This window comes from Podarcis muralis, chromosome 7 (assembly GCF_964188315.1).
Source record: "Podarcis muralis chromosome 7, rPodMur119.hap1.1, whole genome shotgun sequence".
In the NCBI taxonomy this organism is placed as follows: Eukaryota; Metazoa; Chordata; class Lepidosauria; order Squamata; family Lacertidae; genus Podarcis; species Podarcis muralis.
The window spans coordinates 54129920-54153628 of NC_135661.1; the positions used below are offsets into that span (position 1 = coordinate 54129920).

Genomic DNA, 23709 nt, shown 5'->3' on the forward strand with positions numbered 1-23709 from the left:
GTTTATCTAATCTTTATGTAACACATTGCATTTGATTAATGTTTCCATAACATATTCCTATACGTAACCAGACCCTTTGCTGCAGGCCCTTTAATTTCATATCTGTTTTTATGTTCCGCCTTTCTGCATAGAACTCTGTGGGTCATGATCTCAAGAACCACTGTTTAGAAAGTCAGTACAAAGAAAAATAAAACCAGTCAAAGTCACCAGCAGAAATGCTACTAAAATGCGAGAGCTGAAGCAGGCCTCTCAGGCTCCGCAGCCAGGTGCCCTCCAGATGTTTTGGATTGCAAGTCCTCAGCCAGTGTCAACTACAGTGGTGTAGACATAAGCTGACTCGGGAAATTTTCTCTTCTTGCATCCTAGACTTTAAGTTGTTCCTGGTGATTTCTTATCAATGTCTAGATTGGGGATGCCATTGAGCTGCCACGCCCCAGATAAATAAACATTATTATGTATATGACTTTAGTGCCATGTACATAGTTTGGGACACGGGTGGCGCTGTGGGTAAAAGCCTCAGTGCCTAGGGCTTGCCGATCGAAAGGTCGGCGGTTCGAATCCCTGTGGCGGGGTGCGCTCCCGCTGCTCGGTCCCAGCACCTGCCAACCTAGCAGTTCGAAAGCACCCCCGGGTGCAAGTAGATAAATAGGGACCGCTTACTAGCGGGAAGGTAAACGGCGTTTCCGTGTGCGGCTCTGGCTTGCCAGAGCAGCAATGTCACGCTGGCCACGTGACCCGGAAGTGTCTCTGGACAGCGCTGGCCCCCGGCCTCTTGAGTGAGATGGGCGCACAACCCTAGAGTCTGTCAAGACTGGCCTGTACGGGCAGGGGTACCTTTACCTTTACCTTACATAGTTTGAGCCAACAGAGTCATCTTTGTTTGGAGGTGTGCATGGAATAGTTTTTGTGAATGGCTTTGAGTGTGTAGGGGAACGACAGCTTCCCCATCTCGTATTTTTATATATTTTTATATCCTCCTCCCACAAAGGACCCTGTCCTTTAAATGCACTGTGGTGAGATTTGTATAATTTGCATCAAGAAACCTCCTGTCTCTCACCACAGCTGTATTCCTCACTTGTGTCACTTGTTTTTGGTGTCTAAGAAGGATCTGCTTGGCCTCAAACTGCACTGGCAACAAGCTTTCGCAAGGGCAGGAAATGTGCTGAGTCAACAGAAAATATTTTGCCTGGAAAAAAGGAGGCAGCAACCTTGAAAAACCTACTTAGAGCTTGTGTGGGTCACTGCTATTTTTATCTTACTGTATTTTATTATTTGTTCCACCTCACACTGAGGGGGGAAAATTCCAAAGGTGAAAAGTGGGGCTGATTAAGAGCAGGCGTTGCTGAGTCTCACTTCTACTTGAAGAGGGGTTCCTCAGTTTCATCTAGATGAACTTCCTTGAAGGGATTGAGAGGTACACAAAGACCCTCAAAGGATCAGATAACTTGATAGATGGCATTCAGTTTCCCAAATTGATGGATTTGGAGAGAAATGAATATGACTGGGTAGAAAACCAGATGGCCTGTCACCCCATAGCGTCTACCTTGTGTTCAATAAGGGGCAACCTCATCTGTGTGCCTTCCAGCAGCTGCCAGGCTTGAATGGGTAAATTTGTGAATCCACCATTGACACCTCAGGGAAGTGGGTTCTCAGAGGAGTGAATTACAGATGGTTCCTTCCAAGTGGGGTGTTTGTGCCATAGCCCATCATTTGTCTGGCTTGGGCAGACTGGTGGCATCAGGCAAGCCAGCCTGGCACTCCTGACTAAATTTAAGCTCTCAGCCTGGGCAACATCTTACTGAGAGGGGGGACCAGACTGCTGGTCTTCAGCCCATCTCAAGTTTGCACACCATGATTCCAGGCATCCAGAACTTCTAGTCCACCCTCAAATATAAATATTTCCGACACAGCTGGATGAAACAGACTGGAGAAGGCAGCCACAGTCTGCAGCATCCACCACATCAATAGAAGAGGGCATTTCAGGCCAGGAGGGCAAGTTTCCATAACTTTGAGAAGATATGTTTTACACTTTAGAAACTCTGGACCCAGCCTGTGAGCTGGCCCACACAGACACACTTAGGAGATGGTTAGCATGTGGGATTGAGCCAATGCATATCTACCAGGGAGATCAGCCTGGGCCACCACAAAGACCACACTGTTCAATGCGGTCTCTTCATACAGTCAGAAGCCAATCTTAGGTGATGTGTTCCACGTAACTGAAAGGGTACCTTATATTTTGGAAAAGCTTGACTCCTGATGGAGAAGTGAAATTCAGCTGGGTTATGAATAAAACCACCTAATTTTTCAAACTTGTTACTTAAGTCTGCTAGAGATCCAATATACCAACTTCCACCAGATGAGATCACCCAAGTGTCTTGTACCCTTACTTTTCCAGGTGATGCATCAGGTTTTAGCTAAGATAGTTGGGAAGTTGGAATAGAACAGCACTGACATAATGGAGGCACTGGACCAGCTTTTAAGTGGCTAATTACCATTTCTGAATTACGTGCTGGTTTTTAAGGCTACTAGAACCAGAGGTAATTCACTATTCTATAATTCAGTCTATCCCTATTGATCCAGTAAAGATTCGAGTCTGTAAGTGAATCAGCAGTGGTTGTTGATACACTTCATCAAAGAAAAGTTTCAAATTGTGGCATTCATACATCACTGTCCTGTTTTTTTGTCACTGAGCAACAGCTTACAATACTGTATTATTTCTACATCTAAGCTTCTCTTACCTGTCCAAATGAAATAGTTTGTTATCCTTAGTTGGTTATGCTTCTCCCCCCCCCCCCCAAATGTATGGGAGACCTAGGTTTGAAAAAGAGTTAATCCAAGGATTTTTAGCAGCCACTATTCTATCAAGCCATAATAAAGTAGAGGTTTTGAAGTTTGGATGTCCTGGAAAATGTGATATAACGATTATCAGATTTTGTGTTTTCAGAGATATTGATGCCTAGACAGTGCCGGATTTACATATAAGCTAAACAAGCTATAGCTTAGGGCCCCATTCTCTTGGGGGGGGGGGAATTAAAGGGGAAAAAACTGGATGTACATTTCCAAAATATAAGATTAAAAAAATAAAATAAAACCTACATACAGCAACAGTGTTTTGTGTTATGTAGGCTCCTATGCTGTAAGTAATGGGCCCCGCCTGCTAGCCTGCTTCCTAAAATATCACATATAAAGGACCCCATTATCTTCAGTAGCTTAGCGCCTCATCAAACCTAAGTCCGGGCCTATGCCTAGATATTTCTGCTTCTCGGATTTTGAGAGATTCCATTAAGGAAGTGTCACTTAACCGTATCAGTACTAACGCTTGGAAAAGATTGATCATAATTTACCTTGAAGCCAGAAACTTAGCCAAATTGGACAATCTAATCTGAAGTTGTTAGGCTAAACAAGGTAAAGGTGACATTTCAAGGTGACATTTCCTTCCAAAGAAGCCTGGCTTGTGTTTTTGCTGGTACATTGAGCTACGCTGCCCACCTTCCCATTATTTCTAGTAATCAAGAAACAAGATTATGCTGTTGGCTTGTTATCAGAGTACACAGGCCGAGCATGATATAAGGTGCCCTGCAACTCCACCACTCTATGGCAGCCTGTCCCAAAACAGCACCATGCACCTCTTGTTCAGGTTGTGCGCCGTCTTCAGTGCCTCCTTTGGTCTCTGCTCAGGGACAGATGCTTCTCCGGATCTCATCACTTCCCTGCCAGGACTGTCTGAGATGCCAACCTTCCAGCAATGGTCCGGCTATCTCCAGGCAGGATCTGGCCAATACTTCCATTACTGGTAAGCAGAGAGACAGAGAGAGTTTGAGTTAATATTCATGTCTCCTCTTCATTGAACTGTTCGTTGCTTTTGGGTATGTGCTCGCCGACCTAATGCATGCTTCCAATTGCTCATTAATTAAGAGCTAAAAAGCTAATCCTGGCTAGACACCATTGCTAACATGCAGGCAACAGCTGCTTCATGGACTTCCACCATTGGCAGCAGCAGCAACACTTCTGAATGCCAGTTAGTGGAATGTGTAGGAGAGCAGAGCACTCTTGTGTTTGGGTCTTGCCTGCAGGTTTCCCTTGGGTTGGCCCCTGTGAGAGCAGGGTGCTGGACTAGATGGGCCCCCTTGGGTGTGATCCAGCAGGCTCTTCTGATGTCCTTATGCTCTTGCTAACCGTTTGTTGAAATTGCCTTTGCCAAGATGTTCTGGATGAGCTGCAGTTTACAGAAACGTTTATGCTTCTCTACTGCCCTGGAACTAGCTGTGTGGAGCAGCCTAAGAATAAGTTGGTTGCTTGTAACATTAGTTTGATTGATGGATTATAATAATTTGTGTCTTCCCTTTACAGGCACAAATTCCCCCCAAGGCAGCTTACAAATAAAGTCAAAGTGCAATAACAATAAGACCATTATGAAAACAGAAGCTGTTTCATTTCTGGTGGTGATCCATGGCCCTGCAGAGGGGCTGGGGTGGGGGCAGGAGGGAGGCAGGTCCAGTAGGAGCAGGCTGCCATGTTGTATGTTGTAGTTCCTTGCCTGCCTCTCTCCTGGATTCCTGCCCTTAGGGTAGCTGCATGGAGGAAAAGGTTGATTCAGTGGGGGCTGGTTCACTAGCGTAAATGTAGCACAGCCCCACCAACCTTAGCCATGTCACAACTGCCTGCCTTATGATTTACAACGGGCCCAGGGAGTGGCCCTGCTTGCCACCTTCCTCTTCCTCAGTCGCAGGGTTGATCTTGTAGAACTCACTTGGGACAAAATTTTCTGGCTCTCCCTGTTGCTGGCTGTGGCTCCACCTCTCTCTGCCTACTATTAGTCTCTCTCCCTTCTGCCCCACTAGTCCCACCAGCTAACACCACATTTATTTACACCCCCAATGATGATGCCCTTGTTCTTCCTTCCATGTTCCCAATGCAGCCCTTCACTCAGCACAGGCATGCTTAGCTATAGGACTGCTGCAACATCAGGCAAAGGCAGTTTTAAGGTCGCACAAACAAGGCAGTCACACTGGGTGCTACACTGCAGGGTTCACCAAAACAATGCTGTAGAACAAAGCATAAGAGGCGAGGTTGCACCAAATATTAGCGTTACACAGGGCGCCGCTGAAATTTGAGAGCCCAAAGTCTGCTACTGCATCAGGTATCTTCCTCGGGTCTCCATTCTTTGGGCCTCCTCTAAACATATCCATCAGGGTGTTTGCTCTCTCCCTTTCTATCCTGACAGGTTTGTGGAGTCTCAGGGCAACCCAGCGACTGACCCCGTGGTGCTCTGGCTAAATGGGGGACCTGGCTGTAGTTCCATGGAAGGCCTCCTGGCTGAGAATGGACCTTTCCATGTGAGTCTGTGGCCGCTCTGTATGCTGATGGGAAAGGAGAGAAACATGGGACAAGGAAGGGGTTGTGGATCAGGCAGTTGGGGCTCAACTGGGCCTGAAGCTCTTGATCTCATCTCAAAGTTGTGGAGGCTGCCTGTGATCATTCTGTCAGGAGGGAAAGGTGCTCTATACAGGCGCAGAGGCAACATTATTTGCTTACTATGAGATCACCAGAGCCAGGTGCAAAGGGGCTCTATGTTGTTTTAGTTTTGCCCAAAGTTGTTGAGCTTTTGGGGATTTTCTCGGACATTTGCCCGATTTCCGCCTGGACGCTGCTGCCGACTGCAGTATTCTGTATGTGTCCGGGAGAATCTGGATGTATGGCAATCCTGCAATAATGCCCAGACCAACTCACAGATGCCTGATTTCTCAAGGACTGGGAATCTGAGACTGTGCTTGGAGGCAACTGATATGGAAGATTTAGTGAACAGCATGCTGCAAATACCTCACATCCCCAAAGTAACCCACTTTGTCTGCCTTGTGGTTTTGTGTAGCTGAATGATGATGCAACACTCTACCTGAACCCCAACAGCTGGAACAAGGTAGCCAACGTGCTTTACATGGAATCTCCAGCTGGAGTTGGCTATTCCTATGCCACAGAAGACAGCCCTATCAATGACAGCCAGGTAGGTCACTTGCTGTTCATTCCTGGCCTAAGGGCCGCATTCTCTAGTAAACAAACCGGGGCGAGGGGTATCACATGCCAGTGGTGGGTGGGGCAATAAATGGAATGGTGATGGTAGCAGCTGATGGGAGAAGGTTGTCAGTCCTGTGGCAGTAATATAGGGCAGAACCACACCATACATCATCATCATAATTAATTTGTACTCCACCCAACTGACTGGGTTGCCCCAGTCACTCTGGACAGCTTCCAACAGAGTATAAAAGAACATCAGACATTAAAAGCTTCCCAATACAGGGCTGTCTTCAGATGTCTACAGAAAGTCATATAATTGTTTATATCTCTGACATATGATGGGAGAGTGTTCCACTGGGTGGGCGCCACTACCAAAAAGGCTCTCTGCCTGGCTCCCTGTAACTTCACTTTTTCAAAATGAGGGACCTTCCAGAAGGCCCTCTGAGCTGGACCTCAGTCACAGATTTAAAACACAGCCAGTGCACATTTACGTAAACCATACGACTTCCCCTAAAGAATCCTGGGAATTGTAGTTTGCTAAGGGCACTGGGAACTGCAGCTCTTTGAGAAAGAAACTACAATTATCAACATTCTTTGGGGGAGCCAAAGAATGGGGGAGTGTTGTAAATGTGCATTGGCTGTGCCTTAAATGTATGGCATGGTTCTATCCAGAGGCAATATAGACTTCCTACACAGCTGCCTGGGCTGTGAGAGATCAGATCACAAAGTTTGTAAGTATTGTTGGGACGGAATCCATTTGCCTGACAGGTAGGAGAAGTCTTTATTTGGCTGTTCACTGAGCCAAATCAAGACTTCTGTCATATACTCCTGACGGATGAGGAGCAGAGGGGTGGGGTGGGGGAAGATAATGCCAGGAGTGTGTTTCTTAATGATGTGCACATGATATGCACATCAAACTCTGTCCTATGATTTGCACCAAAGCTAAGTGGTGGGTCAAAATTTCTCCCTACTTCAGGTAGCTGAGGACAACTACCAGGCTCTCCAGAGTTTCTTTGCTAAATTCCCAGACTTTGCAAACAACGAATTTTATGTTTTGGGGGAAAGTTATGGTGGAATCTATGTCCCCACTCTCACTGCCAAGATTGCGGAAGGATCAGCAGGCATTAACCTGAAGGTAAACACAATCGCGGTACAGGAAGCAGAGTCACTGGAAAACCAGGAGAGTTAAGATCTTCCATGTAGGCCAAATGGCATATTTAGGGGCAATGAGTGAGCACTGCCAACCCACAAGCAGCAGCCACTAATGCAGATTTTGCCTTGATGACAACAAGCCCTGAAGGCCTCACTCCTCTCACATCTAAACCAGGCCACATGGAAAGGACATGCCTGGAAGTGGGGAGGTGGATTCACTTTGAAGGCCTTGCTTGATAGCTGCCTCTGAATGTCTGGTGCCATTGCCCCACATCCACTTGTGCTGTATCTCAAGAAGCACTGGTCACTACAGTTCCTCTGCCTGTCATCTTCAAACCTGGCGTCAGGCCTGGTTCTAATTATAGCCTTTCAACTAACTATCCCATCATCCAGTTTCATACAACTCCTCCTTTCTTGGCATGCTATTTTGTTTTCTGATTCCTCAGGGATTTGGGGTTGGCAATGGCATGCTGAGCTATTTCCTCAATGACGAGACACTGATGGAATTTGCCTACTACCATGGAGTGTTTGGAGATGAGTGAGTACAGAAGAGAACAAGGGGAGTTGGGTCAGCAAGTGGCCACAGGTAAATCTCCCACCATACAAGTCAACAACTGGTAGCTCCAAGTTCACAATGGTCCTCGCCTTCTCCATTTGCCAGATCAAATCAGAAGCAAAAAAGGAGAGTGGAGACTGTAGTAAAGTGTCTTGCCCTTATCATGTATCACCAAGTACATCAGAAACAAGGAACTGGCAAGCAAGGTGGTTGGATGGCAAGTGAGTCAAAGGTGTGCTAAATAAGGGGAAGCCGTTGTTTCCTGTCCTTCCATCAGTGAATAAAAATAGCAATTATCTCCACTGAAGAGAGGACAGAAAGAGAAGCTTAACTTGCACAAACTGTAGGCAGAATAGTCAGGGAGGTTGTTGACATCTCCAGGGAACACAGGACAGATATCTGTCAATGATATTTGAACTATCTGTTCTCCTTTGTTGGGCAGGGGAGCCGGTGTGTGTGCGCTCACACACTTTGTGCTTCTAAGTTGTGAACCACCCTGTGATCTTTGAGTGAAGGGTGGTATCCAAATTTAATGATTGAATAAAAATGAATAAGCTTCCCTCTACCTGACACTCCACCTCCTTCTCTCCTGCCTTACAGCTTGTGGGCCTCCTTGAACGAAAACTGCTGTGATGAAGGAACTTGCAACTTCTCCAGCAACATGAACAGTGATTGTATCACAGCAGTGAGTGCCTGGACTGAAAATCCTTGATACTAACTCATGTAGTGTGCACTTTGCAAACTCCATTTGCACCTGGCCACAAACTAGAATGTTCTAACTGTTATGCAATAATGTGTTTTGGCCTGAACTGGTAGATTATGGGTTTAGTAAAGTCTTCTGGAAATGTCTCTGCCCTATTTTGTGCCCATAGCACCTACTACACCAAATTCTCTGAACAGCATTAGGATATTGCCAACATGTTACCACACTGTTGAAATAATTGCAATGGGTGCTAATTAGTTACTGGGCTAAGTTCAATGTGCTGGTTTTGGTGCATAAATCCCTATACACCTTGGAACTAGGATTCCTGATAATCCCACCCCTTATATATTCAGTTGATCACAGTGCTCTGTAGGTGAAGGCTGCCTGCAGGTACCGTCTTATAATGAGGTCTATTCTGCACAATGTAGTAACCAGGTCCTTAGTGTTGGGGCACCTACCCTTGGGAATCCCCTCCCCTTGCAAGCTGCAATCTTGTCTTTTCAGTGGCTATCTTTACCCAGTCTGCATCTGTATTGGAATTGTTTTTAAGATTTTGGAATATGTTTTATCACTTTGTTGTTAGCTGCCCTGGGCTCCTTTGGGCAGAAGGGCAAGATATAAATTTGATAATAAACCCATAAAAATAAACTGATGACCCTCGAAGGCTATAAATATTACCGAATTCCACACATCTGTTTCCTTTCTCCTCTTTCTGCACATAAACTCAGAGCGTAGCTAACTCTTCTCTTCTTCCCTGTTCCCATCCTCAAGATATCACAAGCCTATGGAATTCTTTATGGAATTGGCCTCAACGTGTACAACCTCTACGCATCTTGCTGGGGAGGAGCACACTACCAGGAGCGTTATGAAGCCGATCTGTCGAGCCTCTTCCACCACTACCAGTTTGATGTTCCAGTGCCAGTGAGTTGCTAGGCTATCTTCATCACATTTACATCACTCAGGTGGCTCTAGTGATTCTGTGAATTTGGCAAACTTAAAAAAACCTAAAAATATATTTTCTTAAGCATTAATATTCAGTGTGGAAATTTATTCCCAAAAGTTTATGCTGGGAAGGCATGATTCATCCATTTATAAATGAACTATGGGCCACTTGCTGAATCAGGCTTAGGTCTGGCAAAGCAAGGTCCTGGTATCTTGCACCAGCTTTTCCCAGAATTCAACCTCATCTTGCCTTCTCCTTGCTTTCACTTTCAGAAAATTGGCTCCATCCCAGGAGTGCCACATTGTATAAATGCCACCGCTATGTATGTGTGGCTGAACCAGGATGAAGTCCGGCAGGCTCTCCACATCCCCAGCACTCTCCCAGACTGGGAGCTCTGCAGGTGACTCCCATCAAATGTTTCTGCTCTTCAGAAGCATGAAAAAGTTGTTTGGTAATGGAACAGTAATGAAGGGCAGTGGCCTGGCAAGGCTTTGTGGAAAAATGGTGTTTCTCTGCTGCTATAGAACTGATGCACTGCAGGTTGCCAGAGCTTGATAACTTATGGGTATGTACTAGGACTGAGATCAAATGAAAATGCAGACTGCAACAAAAACAGCTTCCCCATCTTTGTTTTGACAACCCTCTAACATGAAGCACCTGTTTCACTCTGCCCATACTTTCTTGCCCTAAGCCTGGAAGCTGGGGAAGTATGTCAAAATTATCTGCAAGGGTAGTCTCCTTTCCCAGATAATTTTTGCATGGATGTACAATATGAAATCAAGTGAAGGGAACTGAATATTTTATTGATGCACTGACTACCTTGCTTCTTCAAGACCCCTTGGGTGAGCTGACAGAAGATCTCCAATACCGATAGTCCTGGGAGAACAACAATCATGTTACAGTCATCTTGTAAGATGTGGCAAAAGTCCTTTATGATATTGAAGAAATCTTTCCCCTGCTTCTCTGTTGGGGTTGCATGCATAGTGAGTCATCTGGTAGAGCTTTTTCAGGTGACAAATGGACCTTTCTTCTCCTTGTTCATCTTACTGACATGCAGTCATCAATAGTCTTCTGTGGTATTTTTGTTGGGCATTTGGAGGGGTGTGCAAAACCTTATCATTTTTTATTTGGGTATTTCAGTCTCACTGAGAAGTTACATTATATGTTCAGGAAATTTATTTGCAAAAATAACTTCTCCATGGGTAAGGTTTTCCACATGGCTAATCCTTACGTTTGTTCACACCTAGCATAGCTGTGCATTTTTCTGTACTGTACAGCATTTTTCTGTACAGTACTTAGAAAAGTACTGATGCTTACCACCATTTTCCATTAAAATGTCTTATTGTGGCTTAGATGGTTTTCCTTAAAAGAGACAATGAATACAACAACTAACTGCTACTACCTGGCATTAAGAGGTTTTGGCTGGAACTAATAAGTTAGATCTCAATTGTATGAGAATTCTGAAAACAGTTGTAAAACAAACTGCCTTCCAGACATCACTGGATTAAATTATAAAGGATATTTGTCTCAGTTGTGGACCGCTACGGTTGGGAACATTTATTTCTCCCCAGCTTATTTATTATTCTTCCTCTGGGGCAAGGTATAGAGTACATGAGTTTGTATATTCAGCATCATTTCCCCTTGAAACCACTTGGTGGTGGATGGCCTTGGCTCATGCTCGTATTCTGATAGGCCTGCAGGAGCAGGAAAGGAATTCTGTGGCTGTTGGCAGTCAATGAGAACCCCAACTTGCATGCTCTTGGCAGCTTGGATTTGCACCTTGGTGACAAAATCAAAAGGGCACCCTTGGTTTGATCTTACTGGTGAAACAAAGGGGAGAAGGGATGAGGGGCCCAAGCTCCTTGAACCCCCCCCCCCATGCATTTCTCTTCTCCATGCAGTACACAGGTTAGCGCTCATTACCAAAGGGTGTACAGAGACATGACTCCCTTCTACAAGTATCTGCTGGCTCAGGACCTACGAGCATTGGTTTATAATGGAGACGTGGACATGGCCTGCAACTTCTTGGGGGCTGAAAAGTTTGTTGAGTCTTTAAATCAGACTGTAAGTAACTCCTTTGAACTTTGCATATCTTAAGTGCTGTATTGAAAACCTATTGCTCTTTAATTTATGTGGGAAGACACAGCTGATCCTGCCTTTTAGGACCCAGGTTTCCAACACCAACAGATGTGCAGTTGTTGTTAAAGACATAACCAAGCTGTCATTTAGAAAAGAAGTTAGAATGGAAGGGCAGAGATGAAGAGAAAATTAGCAAAACATGATCTGGAGTAATAAGTCTAGTAAGAGCCAGTTTTGGAGCATCCATGATAGACTAGTATGTACACTAAAATTGGGTCTGCTGTCCGTTTCCAGTTTGTGACCTTCTTTTTCATTCATTCCACAGGTGCTAAATGATTACCAGCCCTGGTATTTCAATGATCAGATTGCAGGATTTTTCAAGGAGTATGAGAAGATCACATTTCTCACCGTAAAGGTCAGTGATTTAATTGGAGCCAGTGGGCATTATACTTTTCATTATTTAAAAGATTTATGCCCTGCTTCTCCCCTGTACAACAGTGTTACTCAAAGCAGATTTCAAGTAAAAATCAGCAACACGCTAATAATTAAAAGACAAAATAACTAGTTTATAAACAGCAGGATAACACAAAAGCAGGAAGAGCAACACTAACAGCCAATACTTTAAAGCAGGAGCAGAGCCAAAAGCTTGTTTAGAAAGCACATTATATGGGCTCAGTTATTTTTTAAGCATGACATGGCTCTCAAGATAGAGGTTTGTGATGGGCCCAGTGACTGCTTTACAGATTTCATCCCAACACAGCCACAGAAAAAGGTCGACCCCTCTTCCAACAGTAAACAAAGCCAATAACATTGGGTTATAAAAGATTGCTACTTCTACTCTTCCAGCTTTTCCTTTAGGTTCTAGGAGGAGGAAGCACCTTTTATTTCTTTGCCAAAATGGGTCCTAGCAGGCAAAAGTGCTGATCTGGGTAACAGCTTTACATTGGGAATCTTCTGCCCTTAAAAATGAGGCTTTTTGCTCTCAGGATAAACCTTTAAGAAAAAGCCTGGGGGGAACTGCTGCACTGACTACCAATCAGAGACAGACCAAATAAAATGTTGCCCCCAATACATGGGGGGGGGGTGTTGGCTGGCACTCATGGCTTGATTGAGTTTACACTACTAGCCCGGGAAATGCTATTGCTTGCTAGATCACCTCCCTATCAAGCGACAACTATGATTTTAGTACACAGTTAAACAGGACCTGCCACCTGTTCCGTGTGCCCTACAGAAGCAGCCAGTCCCTCACCTATGATATATGTGTGTGTGTGTGTGCAGTGTCCCATAAAAAATGCTGGTCAGAGTTAGAGGATAAGCAGCCAACAGAAAACACATTGGAGGCAATGGCTTCTCAAGCTAACACATTGGAGGCAATGGCTTCTCAAGTTGGAGAGACCCATTATTAAAAGGGCTTAGGTGTAATCCTGGGCCCTGTAACAAAGGCCTGGTTCTCATGTAACATTAAGCTATGGTTTGTTTAGCGTAACTGTGGTTTGTCTGAACATGTGAAAACATATCAGCAAACTAGCCTGTTTATTTTCTATCAGCAAATGACAATGTGAAGCCATGGCTTGGTATTGGCTTAAAAATCATGGCTTATTCTAACTACGGTTTAACATTACTTATGAACCTAACAACCCTGCCTAACTATGGTTGTTTTCCCTACCTGTTACCCCAGATGCTCCTCAAGCTTGAGAAGGCATGACACAAGAGTAGCTAGAAAACAAAATAAGATCTAAGCAGGTGTGGGGAACCTTTGGCTTGCCAGCTGTTGTTGAACCACCACTCCCAGCAAGCATGGCTAATGATGATGGGAGTTGTAGTTCAGCAACAAATGGAGGGCCACGGTTTCCCACACCTGATATAAATAAACAATACATGGCTTGTTTGTTAAATAACATTAACCCCAGTTTATGTGAAAACACAGCCAATATATGATTAATTGCACACACATTATCAAGACAGCACTGGTGAAAAGTTACTTTCTCTCCTGCCTCTTCTTGCTCTGCTCAATATAAGCTTCCAATATCCTTCACAATGTTTTGGGAAGGGGAAAATTATTTCAGATGTGCTTTCTCAGCTTTTTTCTAAAGCATCTTCCCTCTCATATATAGGGTGCTGGTCACATGGTTCCACAGTATAAGCCTGGACAAGCTCAGAAGATGTTTGAATGCTTCCTCTCCAAAGCCAGCTACATCTGATCTAATGCATTTTAAAATAGTAAATACCACTGAAAAGTTGTGGGGAAATGGTATTCCACATAGTACACAATACTTTGTAACATAGTAACATAATTGAAGCTATGTACATACTTATCTTCTTATGATTGAATAGTTGCAAAAATTTATTAAATCATGTAATCTCTTGGGTGTGTGGTCAGTCTTGGCAGGACAGGGAGAACAGATACTTCTATGGCACTTTTGGGAGGGCATCACACAGAAATGCCCCCCCCCCCATGGCAGAGAACCTATAACATGACCTGATTCTAGGGCTGCCATACATCATGTTTTTGTATATATATAAAAGCTCAACAACTTTTGGGGTGTCCTGGTTTTTACTTTTTGAAATATGGCAACCCTACCTGAATATATTTATTATATTTATATACTGCTTTCAGAAAAATATTGTCTCGCAAAGCAGCTTACATAAAAAAAATAACAGGCCCTTCCCTTTGACTTAGCAACTAAAAGAAAGCAAGAGAAACGGGAGATCAGCCTAACGTTGCGAGAACAGAGCGCAAGTTGTACAAAAGTCTCCACATCCAGCTGAGGTTATTCTCCTTTCCTCACATAAAAGTGGTGCAAGTATGCAACTGGCTCTTCATCGTCTGGATGGTGACATAGGGCCAAAATGGCTTGCTCTTCCCTTGCCAAAGAGCAACAGGCAGTTGGAATAGTTTTTGTTGTTGTTGTGGGAAAGGAGCAAGCTCTTTGAGGCTGCTCCGTCACTGGGTAGGACCAAGCTGGTCATCCCATTGCCATGGGGGCAGAGGGAGGGGGCAGGGATTGTCTCAACTCTACCCAGCTTTTCATGCTATGACAGAAAATCCTCCTCCACTCCAACCTGAGGTCTACAAGGCTCACAAGCTGCCAAAACAGATTTTACAAAGCCCTGCCTACTTGGCTGGAGCCCTTGAACAGCAAAGCCACAAACAGCAAGAGTGTTACAGGGGAAACTACCAGTGTCCTATTGGTGTTTCGCAACATTGACCTGTTGTAGGACCTTAGCCAGACCTTAGCAGAGCATTCACAGAGTTCCAGAAAGCAATCAGTTGGAGGCAGGATGGACGAAGCAGGAACAAGACACTGCTACCCGTAATTTGATTACTTAGAGGTGTTTATTATTTACAGCAGACTCTGCAAGTTACTATATACAAGAACAGAAACAGATCTTAACTAGCTCTCTCATAACAAACTCCAAACAACTCTCAGAACACCACACTGACCAACAAACTATCCAGTCAGTAAGGTCATAAGTCATCATGCCTGTGTGAAACCTCAACCAATGGTAGAGCTGTATCCAAGGTCTCATATCTCCAGGCAGAATTAACTCCTCTCTGCTCAGTCATCCTTGGCTTTCAGCCAACTCTTAATTGACTGTGTGAAGCTGCACAGAATGGCACATAGTCAAAAAACCCAGTATGTCCTACTCTGCAGAGCCAAACCATATGCAATGATGCCTTTTTGCAACTCACTTTGGGGAAGGGGGAGAAAGATCAGGATTGGGGTTCTGGGATTTAAAACAACCTGTTTCCTAGGATTAAAACTCTGGTCTGTGCAAGGATAACCTACCCCAGGTAATTTTTGCTGGGAAAATGGCAGCAGGAGAAGATTAATACCAACATCCATTCTTGTTACATATCAGAAGTTTAAGAAGAGACTGTTTAAGATCATTGGAAGGCCCCTCCACGAGAGGTTCGGAGTGGCAACACGAGAATGGCCCTTTTCTGCAATGGCTTCCCATTTGTGGAATGGTCCTCTTTAACCAGGCCTTTGGCTGACTGACATCCGATGCCCTTTTAAAATGTGCTGTGGAAGGGGATATTATTGTGTTGTCTTTGATTTTATTTTTATTACATATTTTGTGTTTTGTACATTGTGGACTGCCGAGATCTATGGGTGGTATACAAATTAAATAAATTGGAAGAGCACTGCTTGATCAGGCCATCAACCTGATCCAATAACCTATTTTCAGAGTGGCTAATCCAATGCCTGCCAGAAGTCCCAAAGCAGCCACATGAAGGCAACACACTTGTGCTGTCCACTAACCTACTTGGAGGCCTCTCAGCCTTTACTGGCAGCACTGTACACAGCTGCCTATCTATTCTCCTTCTCCACGAATCTGCCTAAACAGATTTGTTTAAGCCCTCAGAGTTGTGGGCCTCGCAACACACTTTAATTAGGCGAGGAGGAAGTAGCAGCGAGTTGGTCGGGCCTGAATCTTGCAACATTCAGTTTCACTGGCAGGGGTTCAACGTTACAAGAGAGGGGGGGAACTTCTTTGATCACTTTCTCCACCGCACCGCCGTGGTTTTAAGCACCTCTTTCACGTCCGCTCTCAGTTGCCCTTTTTATTTTCCTGAAGGAAACAGACCCCAATGGCACGTGGTTTCCCCCACCCAGGATGCTGCTTCTCCAACACTTTGGTCCCCCTCAGACCCCCGTCTACTCCGGCCCCGCGGAGAAGCCCCAGGGAAGCGGACTTCCGAGAGGACCCCCCACAAGCCAGGCGCCGGGAGCGGCTCCGAAGGGAGGCTGCGAAAACCCGCTTAGCAGCTGCACAACCGCCTCAGGCGCACCCCCGCTCTCCGGGAAGCCCGTGCGCATGCGCTTCCTTCCAGGGTGGAGTGCTCGTCGACCTCCTAGCTGCCCCGTTACACTTCCCAAGGAATCGCGCCTCACGCCTGGCTCCTCTGCCACAGCAACCGCGCCCAACTGTTATTGGTCGTAGCTGACACGCTCCCTTCGTGGCGCCACGTTATGATTGGCCGAGCTGAGCTCAATATTGCCTTTAGCCAATCCTTGTCGGCCGATAGTTCTGCAGCGCCCCCTAGCTATCTCCTCCGCTTTGCGCCGCCTTCCAGCAACCACTTCCGAACACGGATTGGGTAACCTGGCCTTCGTCCCTACGCAGACGCAAAGGGGGAAAAAATAATATCGCGCTGCCCCGCGAGGTAGGGATTGGACGAAAGCAGGGAGGCGGGCTCGAGTGAGGAGCTGGACACAGCCTGCGATTGGGCCAGGACTTACTCGCGCGGGCGAGCTAAGCGAGATCGAGGAGCCCCCGCCCCCTGGCCTTGCGTCCGTCGCAGGGGAAGACGGGAAGAGAAGGGCCGCGACGTGAGCGCGCGACTCCCGGCGCCATTTTGTTTGGGAACCAGCGGAGGAGGTAGCTAGAGAAGCGCGAGCGGCTCAGCCAGGCGCCCGCCCCGGCCCCGAGACCCTCGCCCCCGGCCCGCCCCAGGTGAGAACCGCGCCGTTCGCTCCAGGCGGCAAGGCCGGCGCTGGCGGAAGCCACCGGGAGGCCGAGCGGTAGTGGCGGTAGCGGTGGGCGGCCTGCGTCCCGCGTCTCTCCCGGCGTAGCCGGCGCTGAAGCGCTAAGCAAAGGAGTGGTGAGCTGGGCCTGCCCGTAGCTCGCCTGTCCCTGCACGTGTTGTCCCCTGTGGTGGGGCGAGGAGGCCTCCCCGGAAACCCCCTACCCCTCTCTCCTTCCTTCCCCTCTTGCGCCCCGAAGGCGAGTCCGGCCGCGGAATAAATAAAAGCCGAGGGTCGCTCGCGGCAACGGCGGGCTCCTGCCTGACCCCAGGACGCCGTCCCAATTGGGCCGCCGAGAAATGGTGAGGGGCCCCGTTCGCTCCGTTGGCCTGTCCTGCCCGCCCTCTGAAGCCGGAAGTGACTTGGGCCACTACTTGTGGGAGCGAACGAGGCGGGTCGAGAAGCGTTGTTGCTTGTTCAGAGGCTTTAGTTAATCCATGTCGAGGCGCCCGCCAGCCCCAGGTGTGCGCCGCCCTTGGGCTTCCTCAGCCGCTCCCGAATCGTCTTGTAGGATACCCGTCAGAGGCTGCTACAATACAGGCGGAGAAAGAGCTTAATTCCCGTTTTTGTTCTTTTTTCCTCCTATCTGATACACGACGGACTTGAATCTGCTTATAGGTGCTATATCTGTTTCAAACGTCCTATAAACATCCTTACTTTACCGGGGATAGGCGGGGAGGTAGTGGGATCTTATTTCTGGCAAAAGTCTGTGGTCTGGTGCCAGTTTGGCCGGGCTTCTTTTGGCAGGTGAGACAGGCACTGGAATAATGCTTTCTGGTAACTTGAAGAATGATTTATTTGCTTGTCTTCATATTACAGAACTGAAACCATTATCTTTTCATGTGAACCGCATGGTTTCACTTATATGGGCTTGGACTTTTCTTGTGCCAGAAAAAACGTGATCTAAAGTGTTGTTAATAAGAAAATAACTAAGCATATGGGAGAACAAGACTTACTGAAGTAGAGCCTGCATAGCTTCTGCAAAGACAACTCTTGTCTTATGAAGCTATTAAGAGTTCTTTGAGAATGTCAATAAACATAGTTAGAGGTGATCTGCTTACAGTACTTGCATTTCAAAAAGCTTATGACAAGTTGCCCCACCAGAGATTCCCAAGTAAGCTTAGCAGTTATGGTATAAGAGGAATTGGTTAATAGGAAGCAAACAGTAGGAATAAACGGAAAGTTCTCTGAATGGAGAGCTGTAGAAAGTGGAGTTTTCCAAGGATTGATACTGTACCTTTTAACTTGTTCATAGAGCATCTAGAAATGGGGTGAGCAATGAGGTGCCCAAAAGATTTTCAAGAGCTTCAAAAAATATTCTCTAAACTGAGTGAATGGACTGTAAAATGGCAAATGCAATTCAGTGTGTAGAAAGTGTGAGGAGATGCATGCAAAAAATAATAATGCATCTATGCTCATGGAGTCTGAACTGGCAGTGACTGACCAGGAATGAGCCATTGGGCTCATAGTAGGCAACTCAATGAGGATGTCTACCCCAGTGTGCAGCAGCTGTGGAAAAGGCATACTAGGGCGGAAAAATTAAAATAAAACTTTCAGTATCATAGCGCCATTATACAAATATATGGTATGATATGATGGAAGTTTATAAAATTATTCACAGCATGGATAAAGTGGGAAGAGAAAAGTTTTTCTCTCTGTGTCATAGCACTAGAGCTCATGAACATGCAGTGAAGCTTAATGTTGGAAGATTCAGGATTGGCAAAAGGAAGTACAGTCATACCTCATGTTACGTTTCATGTTTTTTCAGGTTGCGTCCCGCGGCGAACCAGAAGTACCAGAAAGGGTTACTTCTGGGTTTCGCTGCTTGCACATGTGCACAAGTGCCAAATCACACTGTGCACCTGCGTAGATATGGCACGTTCAGGTTGCTGGCTTTACATGTTGCGAACGGGCCTCTGGAACAGATCCCGTTCACAACCAGAGGTACCACTAATTCTTCACACAGTGCATAGTTAAACTGAAACCTGCTCCTACAGGAGACTAATGGCAACCCATTTGAATGGCTTTCAGTGGCTACTGGCCATGATAGCTGTGGTTTGGCTCAAGTTAGAGGCAATAATGGATCCAACAACTTAGGCCTAATTCTTGTGTAAAGGAGTGGATTTAGCAGACCGATGAATTAGGAAGTTGCTGGTTCAAATCTCACTTCACCATGAATTAGCTAGACCATCTTGAGGAACAGCTCTTTCAGCTTTAGGATCCCAATCAAATTCAGCAAAAGTATTGGCTTCCTTTGCAGCACAATTGTAGTTAGCTCTACCTTGTAATCCTTGGTAGGTGGCAAACTTTAGTGCTAAGGTATGTGATTTTCGAGCTGTATTCAGGATGTTCCATATTTAACTCATACAGGTTAAAGCATTTAACATCCATCAACATTATACGTAGTTCCATTTGTTCAGCGTACACAACAGGTACTACTAACCTTTACCCTTGATACTGCGTGTGAGGCAATAAACTAATATGGGTGGGGCAGAAGCTGCTGCATGCTCATTTAGACATTTCGATCAGTTTATGTTGGCTACTCATGTTTTGTTTCCTACTTGTGTGCAATTCTCATCTTGCTCTCATTTTTCCTCCCCCTTTTGAAACATTTAAATTTGTTTTATCTTACACATTCATCATGATTTTTTATTTTAATATGCTGTTAGTTTTTGAGAATACTAAGCTACTCAATTCTGCCTTTTAGATAATTAGATTTATATATTTATTTAAGGTGGCTTTGTGCCCCTGTGTGTCACAATGTGGTTTGAGTGGTAGTCCTACCAGTTGGTTAGTATCTGTGCAGAGTGGCTAATGCTTAAGTTGCTGAAAGCAGTTTTGTTGTAATCTAAATTGTAGTGTAGCTAGCCGATTCCTTTGTCTTAAATCTTGCTGCTTAAATGCTAAAAGTTCCCTAGCTGAATTTGGGCTAACCTTGATAGACTTTGACTACCCACTATGTATTTCACCAATATTGGCTACTCTCATGAAAATAAAATTAAAAAATCCCTTCCAGTAACACCTTAGAGACCAACTAAGTTAGTTACTGGTATGAGCTTTTGTGTGCATGCACACTTCTTCAGAAAATAGTTCATTTCATGAAAGAATTTATTTGGCAAGTGGAAAGGTTTCTGTTCAGTTCTCATCTTCCTCGATCTCTCTGCCACCCCTTGATACAGCTGATCACAATTAAGTTGTGATTCCCTTTAAGCCCTAGGTCCTTGATTCTGTCCTCAGTTGATTCTCTTCCTAACTGGCTAATCACTATTTATTTAGAAAAGTATGTATATGTTGCTCTCAGAAAACATTGGGGTTTTATACATCAACATTATAGCAATCCTTTAAAAGCAGTACAGAACAATCATTAAAATGACTGGCTGCTCAAGAAAATGCTAAGCAATTGCATAGGCATTAAAAAGTCTTTAAGAGATGCTTGACAGTCAAAAGTAAGGGTGCCTGCCAAATCAGTGCTGCAAAAGTGTTCCACAGCATGGGACACCAGTGACACCAAATGACTGACTTCTAGTTAAGGCCAGTCGGACTTCTAACACACAAGAGGAATGTCTTCCTCTGCTTTCTCAGTTTGTAGGGATCCCTTAGGGTTCTGTTTTTGGCCCTCTGCTATTTCTCTTGGTACATTCTTTTTGGGTAACCTCATCACATACTGTGGCTTTGCCACCACTTGTATGCTAATGCTGTACAGCTGTACCCCCAAAAAATATTTATTTCCCTCCAATCCCACATCACTTCTCTGATATTTCCACTGGGATGTGTCATTGTTGCCAGTACAGTGGACCCTCAGGTTACGTTACCTTTGGTTAACGTAACTTTCGGGTTGCGAATGCAGCAAACCCGGAAGTGTATACTTCCAGGTTTCACCGCATGCGCAGAAGTGTTCTGTCACGCCGCACGTGTGCACAGAAACTTTGTGTGCGCAGAAACTAGATGCAGACTTTTCAGGGTATGTACGGACCCCTGGAATGAATTAAGTTCGTATCTGGAGGGACCACTGTACATCCACAGCCAAACGTCTCATCTTTCCTCCCGTCTACCAATCCTCATTTACACTTCCTCTATTGCCCACTTCATCAGGATGAAATCTTTGTTTCTCTGACTCTTATTTTCTGCTTTTGTCCCATATTCAGTCCATCCACAAATCAATGCCACTTCTCTCCATATATTACAGAATGATCATCTTTCTTCAGCAGAATTTCAGGCTTTGCAATCTTTTCCGCATTGGTCTTGGAAGTGGCCTGTAAAAACTGAAAGCAAAACTGGTGAAGATTTCAAGATTGCCTTGTAAACATGAAGCAATTTTATCATTGCATAAGTTTGGAATCTATATTGGCAGGACAATAACCTGTTAAGAAATCTACAATCCTAATGATAAGCTTCCCTCAAGAGAGGCAAATGCCAATGAACAGATCATTTAAAATTATTTTTAACATTGTATATTTGCTTAAAACAATAATTGGGATTTGGCACTTGGGTACACATCTTATACATGACACTTCATGCTGTTGAAAGTGTAAATAAACTCCTGTGTTCTCATTAACAAGTGAAGACTATTCATAATTCTATAGATCTGAATAAAATAGTCTTTTGCTCTGATTGGACTCATTGACTGTATTTGGACAATACACTAAACAGGGATTTTAGTGTTCTTTGGCTGGTGCACTACTTCCCTCTTCCAGTGCAACCTAGAGGAGGAAGTCGAAAGCATTTGTTTTTTATTCCACCTTGGAGTGGCTTGTTATGCCCAAACTAGGGCCAAATGTGGTTAGTTTTAACTCTGGTTGGTTTGTCTGAATAGGGCAACTTCAGACTGTGGCTTATGATGCTGGCTTTGAATAACCACAAGCCTACCTGTAGCCCCAGATTGACTTTCAATACCATTTTCTCCCATGTCACGCTCACCTATGACTTCAGGTGTGGGGCAGGTACTGCTGTGGCTCTAGAGCAGCCTTTCTCAACCTGTGCATCCCCAAATGTTGTTGAACTAAAACTCCCATCACTCCTAGCTAGCAAGGCCAGAGCTCAGGGATGATGGGAGTTGTAGTCCAACAACATCTGGAGACCCACAGGTTGAGAACCGCTGCTCTAGAGAAACAATTGGGAGCATTACCGTGATCTGCCACTTGCTCCGTTTAGCTCCCAAATGCAGATGATCCTTGACTCGCTTTCATTGCTGAATTGAAATTCAATGTCAAATACAAGCCCTCCTTTTGGAAGGGTAAGTGGCAGAATATTCTTCTGCGGAATAAACTTCCTCTGCAGTCCCAATTTTAATTAAATTTGGGGCTGGAAAGTATCCAGAGTGTACTTTGAGTGCTCTTTGATTCTTCATTTGAAGGTGGTTCACAGATGGTGTGGCAGTTTTGGATTCAGCCCTCGGGGCCGGATCTAGTTCCTGACCCCTGAAATAAAGTATAGTTCAAACTGCCTTTCACAGCCTTTTCAAATCTGCAACCTTTTGCTTGCAAAGCAAGTGCTTTCCCATAAAACTCTGGCCTGTACCATCCTTACATTTACGATTGTTTAGTTATACATGACTAGTCACTAGCAAATAGATTATGTATAATCATTGCTGTTTTGTCCTGCAGGTGCCATGGTTCAGAACAGAGTGAGAATACTGGGAAAGAAGAGCTGAACATACAGCATAAATTGATTATATAGGCTAACTGGAAAAAAATTAACCTGTCTCTGAGGTGACTAAAGGGGAATAATGGTGATTTTGCGCCGGGCTCGGCCGCCTGCTTCCGCCCCAACCAGCAATGAATCTTGACTCGCTCTCGCTGGCCTTGTCTCAAATCAGCTACCTGGTGGACAATTTAACCAAGAAAAACTACAGAGCCAGCCAGCAGGAAATACAGCATGTAAGTCAATAATGAATGACATAAAAAAATAATAATGAAAAGGGTATCCACAACTTAGTTCGTACTGTTTATATTCCTACTTCTCACTGCTTGATTGGTTTAGTTGCTAGAACAACCTTCCCCAACCTGGTAATCTCCAGATGTTGTGGAGCCACAGACCATGTTAACTGGTTGATGTGATTTGTAGTGCAAAACACCGCAGGCCACTAAGATCTTACTATATTTTGCTTGCTGGGAGTTGACAGTTGTCAAGTTTATTAAACTCTAAGTAGTTTTATATCTTAGTTATTCTGTTATTTCATCTTTTTTTGTTTGTTTGTACCTGAATTGATTTACGATATTGGCTTTAATTACTCAGTGGTCCTGTAGAGTTATTGCTCATTTCCATGTTTATAACAGAGTTCTTCTGAGTATTTAAAATTAGCCTGTCCTGATCTTCTTGCAATGTCTTGTGGTAATTTAATGCAAAATTAAATTGGTAATACTTAGTTCATTCTAGGGTGAATTTATTGCAAGTGTTAAAACTGTCTGTTTTTCCTTATTAAATGAAAATAGTTCATTCTAGCTTGTATTTTTCATAGTTACAAAAGTAGTTGCATCTTTCTTTTTGTTGCCTCCATGTCTGCATTCATTTTTTTTGAATTGTTAGATTGGGGGGAAAAATTGAGGCTGGTACTGGTGGTGGAAATGATGGTGAAAATAGTGAAGTGAACCTTCAGGTTTGCAATTCCTTGCCCAGTGTGGCCAGTAATGTCATTTAATTCTCAACCTGGATGAGATGTGAAAAAGTGAATGTGGAAGAAGTGTAGCATGAAGTATAGTGACCTGAAGAACAATTACTTCAGGGCAACATC

General features: G+C 44.7%; 2 protein-coding genes across 13 annotated transcripts in view; both read left to right on the top strand.

Annotated features, from left to right (window-relative positions):
* The first annotated feature begins 589 nt into the window (after positions 1-589).
* LOC114601854 (lysosomal protective protein-like) lies at positions 590-13810 on the top strand. The gene is made up of 11 exons (XM_028739429.2): positions 590-3793; positions 5225-5336; positions 5870-6001; positions 6989-7147; positions 7611-7702; positions 8321-8405; positions 9195-9344; positions 9639-9766; positions 11268-11430; positions 11771-11860; positions 13560-13810. The coding sequence occupies exons 1-11, from the start codon at positions 3525-3527 to the stop codon at positions 13644-13646; spliced, it is 1467 nt and encodes a 488-aa protein (XP_028595262.2). The 5' UTR covers positions 590-3524; the 3' UTR covers positions 13647-13810.
* Positions 13811-16753: 2943 nt separating this feature from the next.
* CNOT1 (CCR4-NOT transcription complex subunit 1) overlaps positions 16754-23709 on the top strand; it is a 58166-nt gene continuing 51210 nt past the window's right edge. For 11 of the 12 annotated variants that reach the window (XM_028739415.2, XM_028739421.2, XM_028739426.2 and 8 more), the window contains exons 1-2: positions 16754-16908; positions 22583-22855. In XM_028739415.2, the coding sequence (XP_028595248.1) occupies positions 22754-22855 (102 nt within the window). In that variant the 5' untranslated portion in view covers positions 16754-16908; positions 22583-22753. The remainder of the gene's footprint in view (positions 16909-22582; positions 22856-23709) is intronic. The other variant, XM_028739416.2, reaches the window with a different exon arrangement.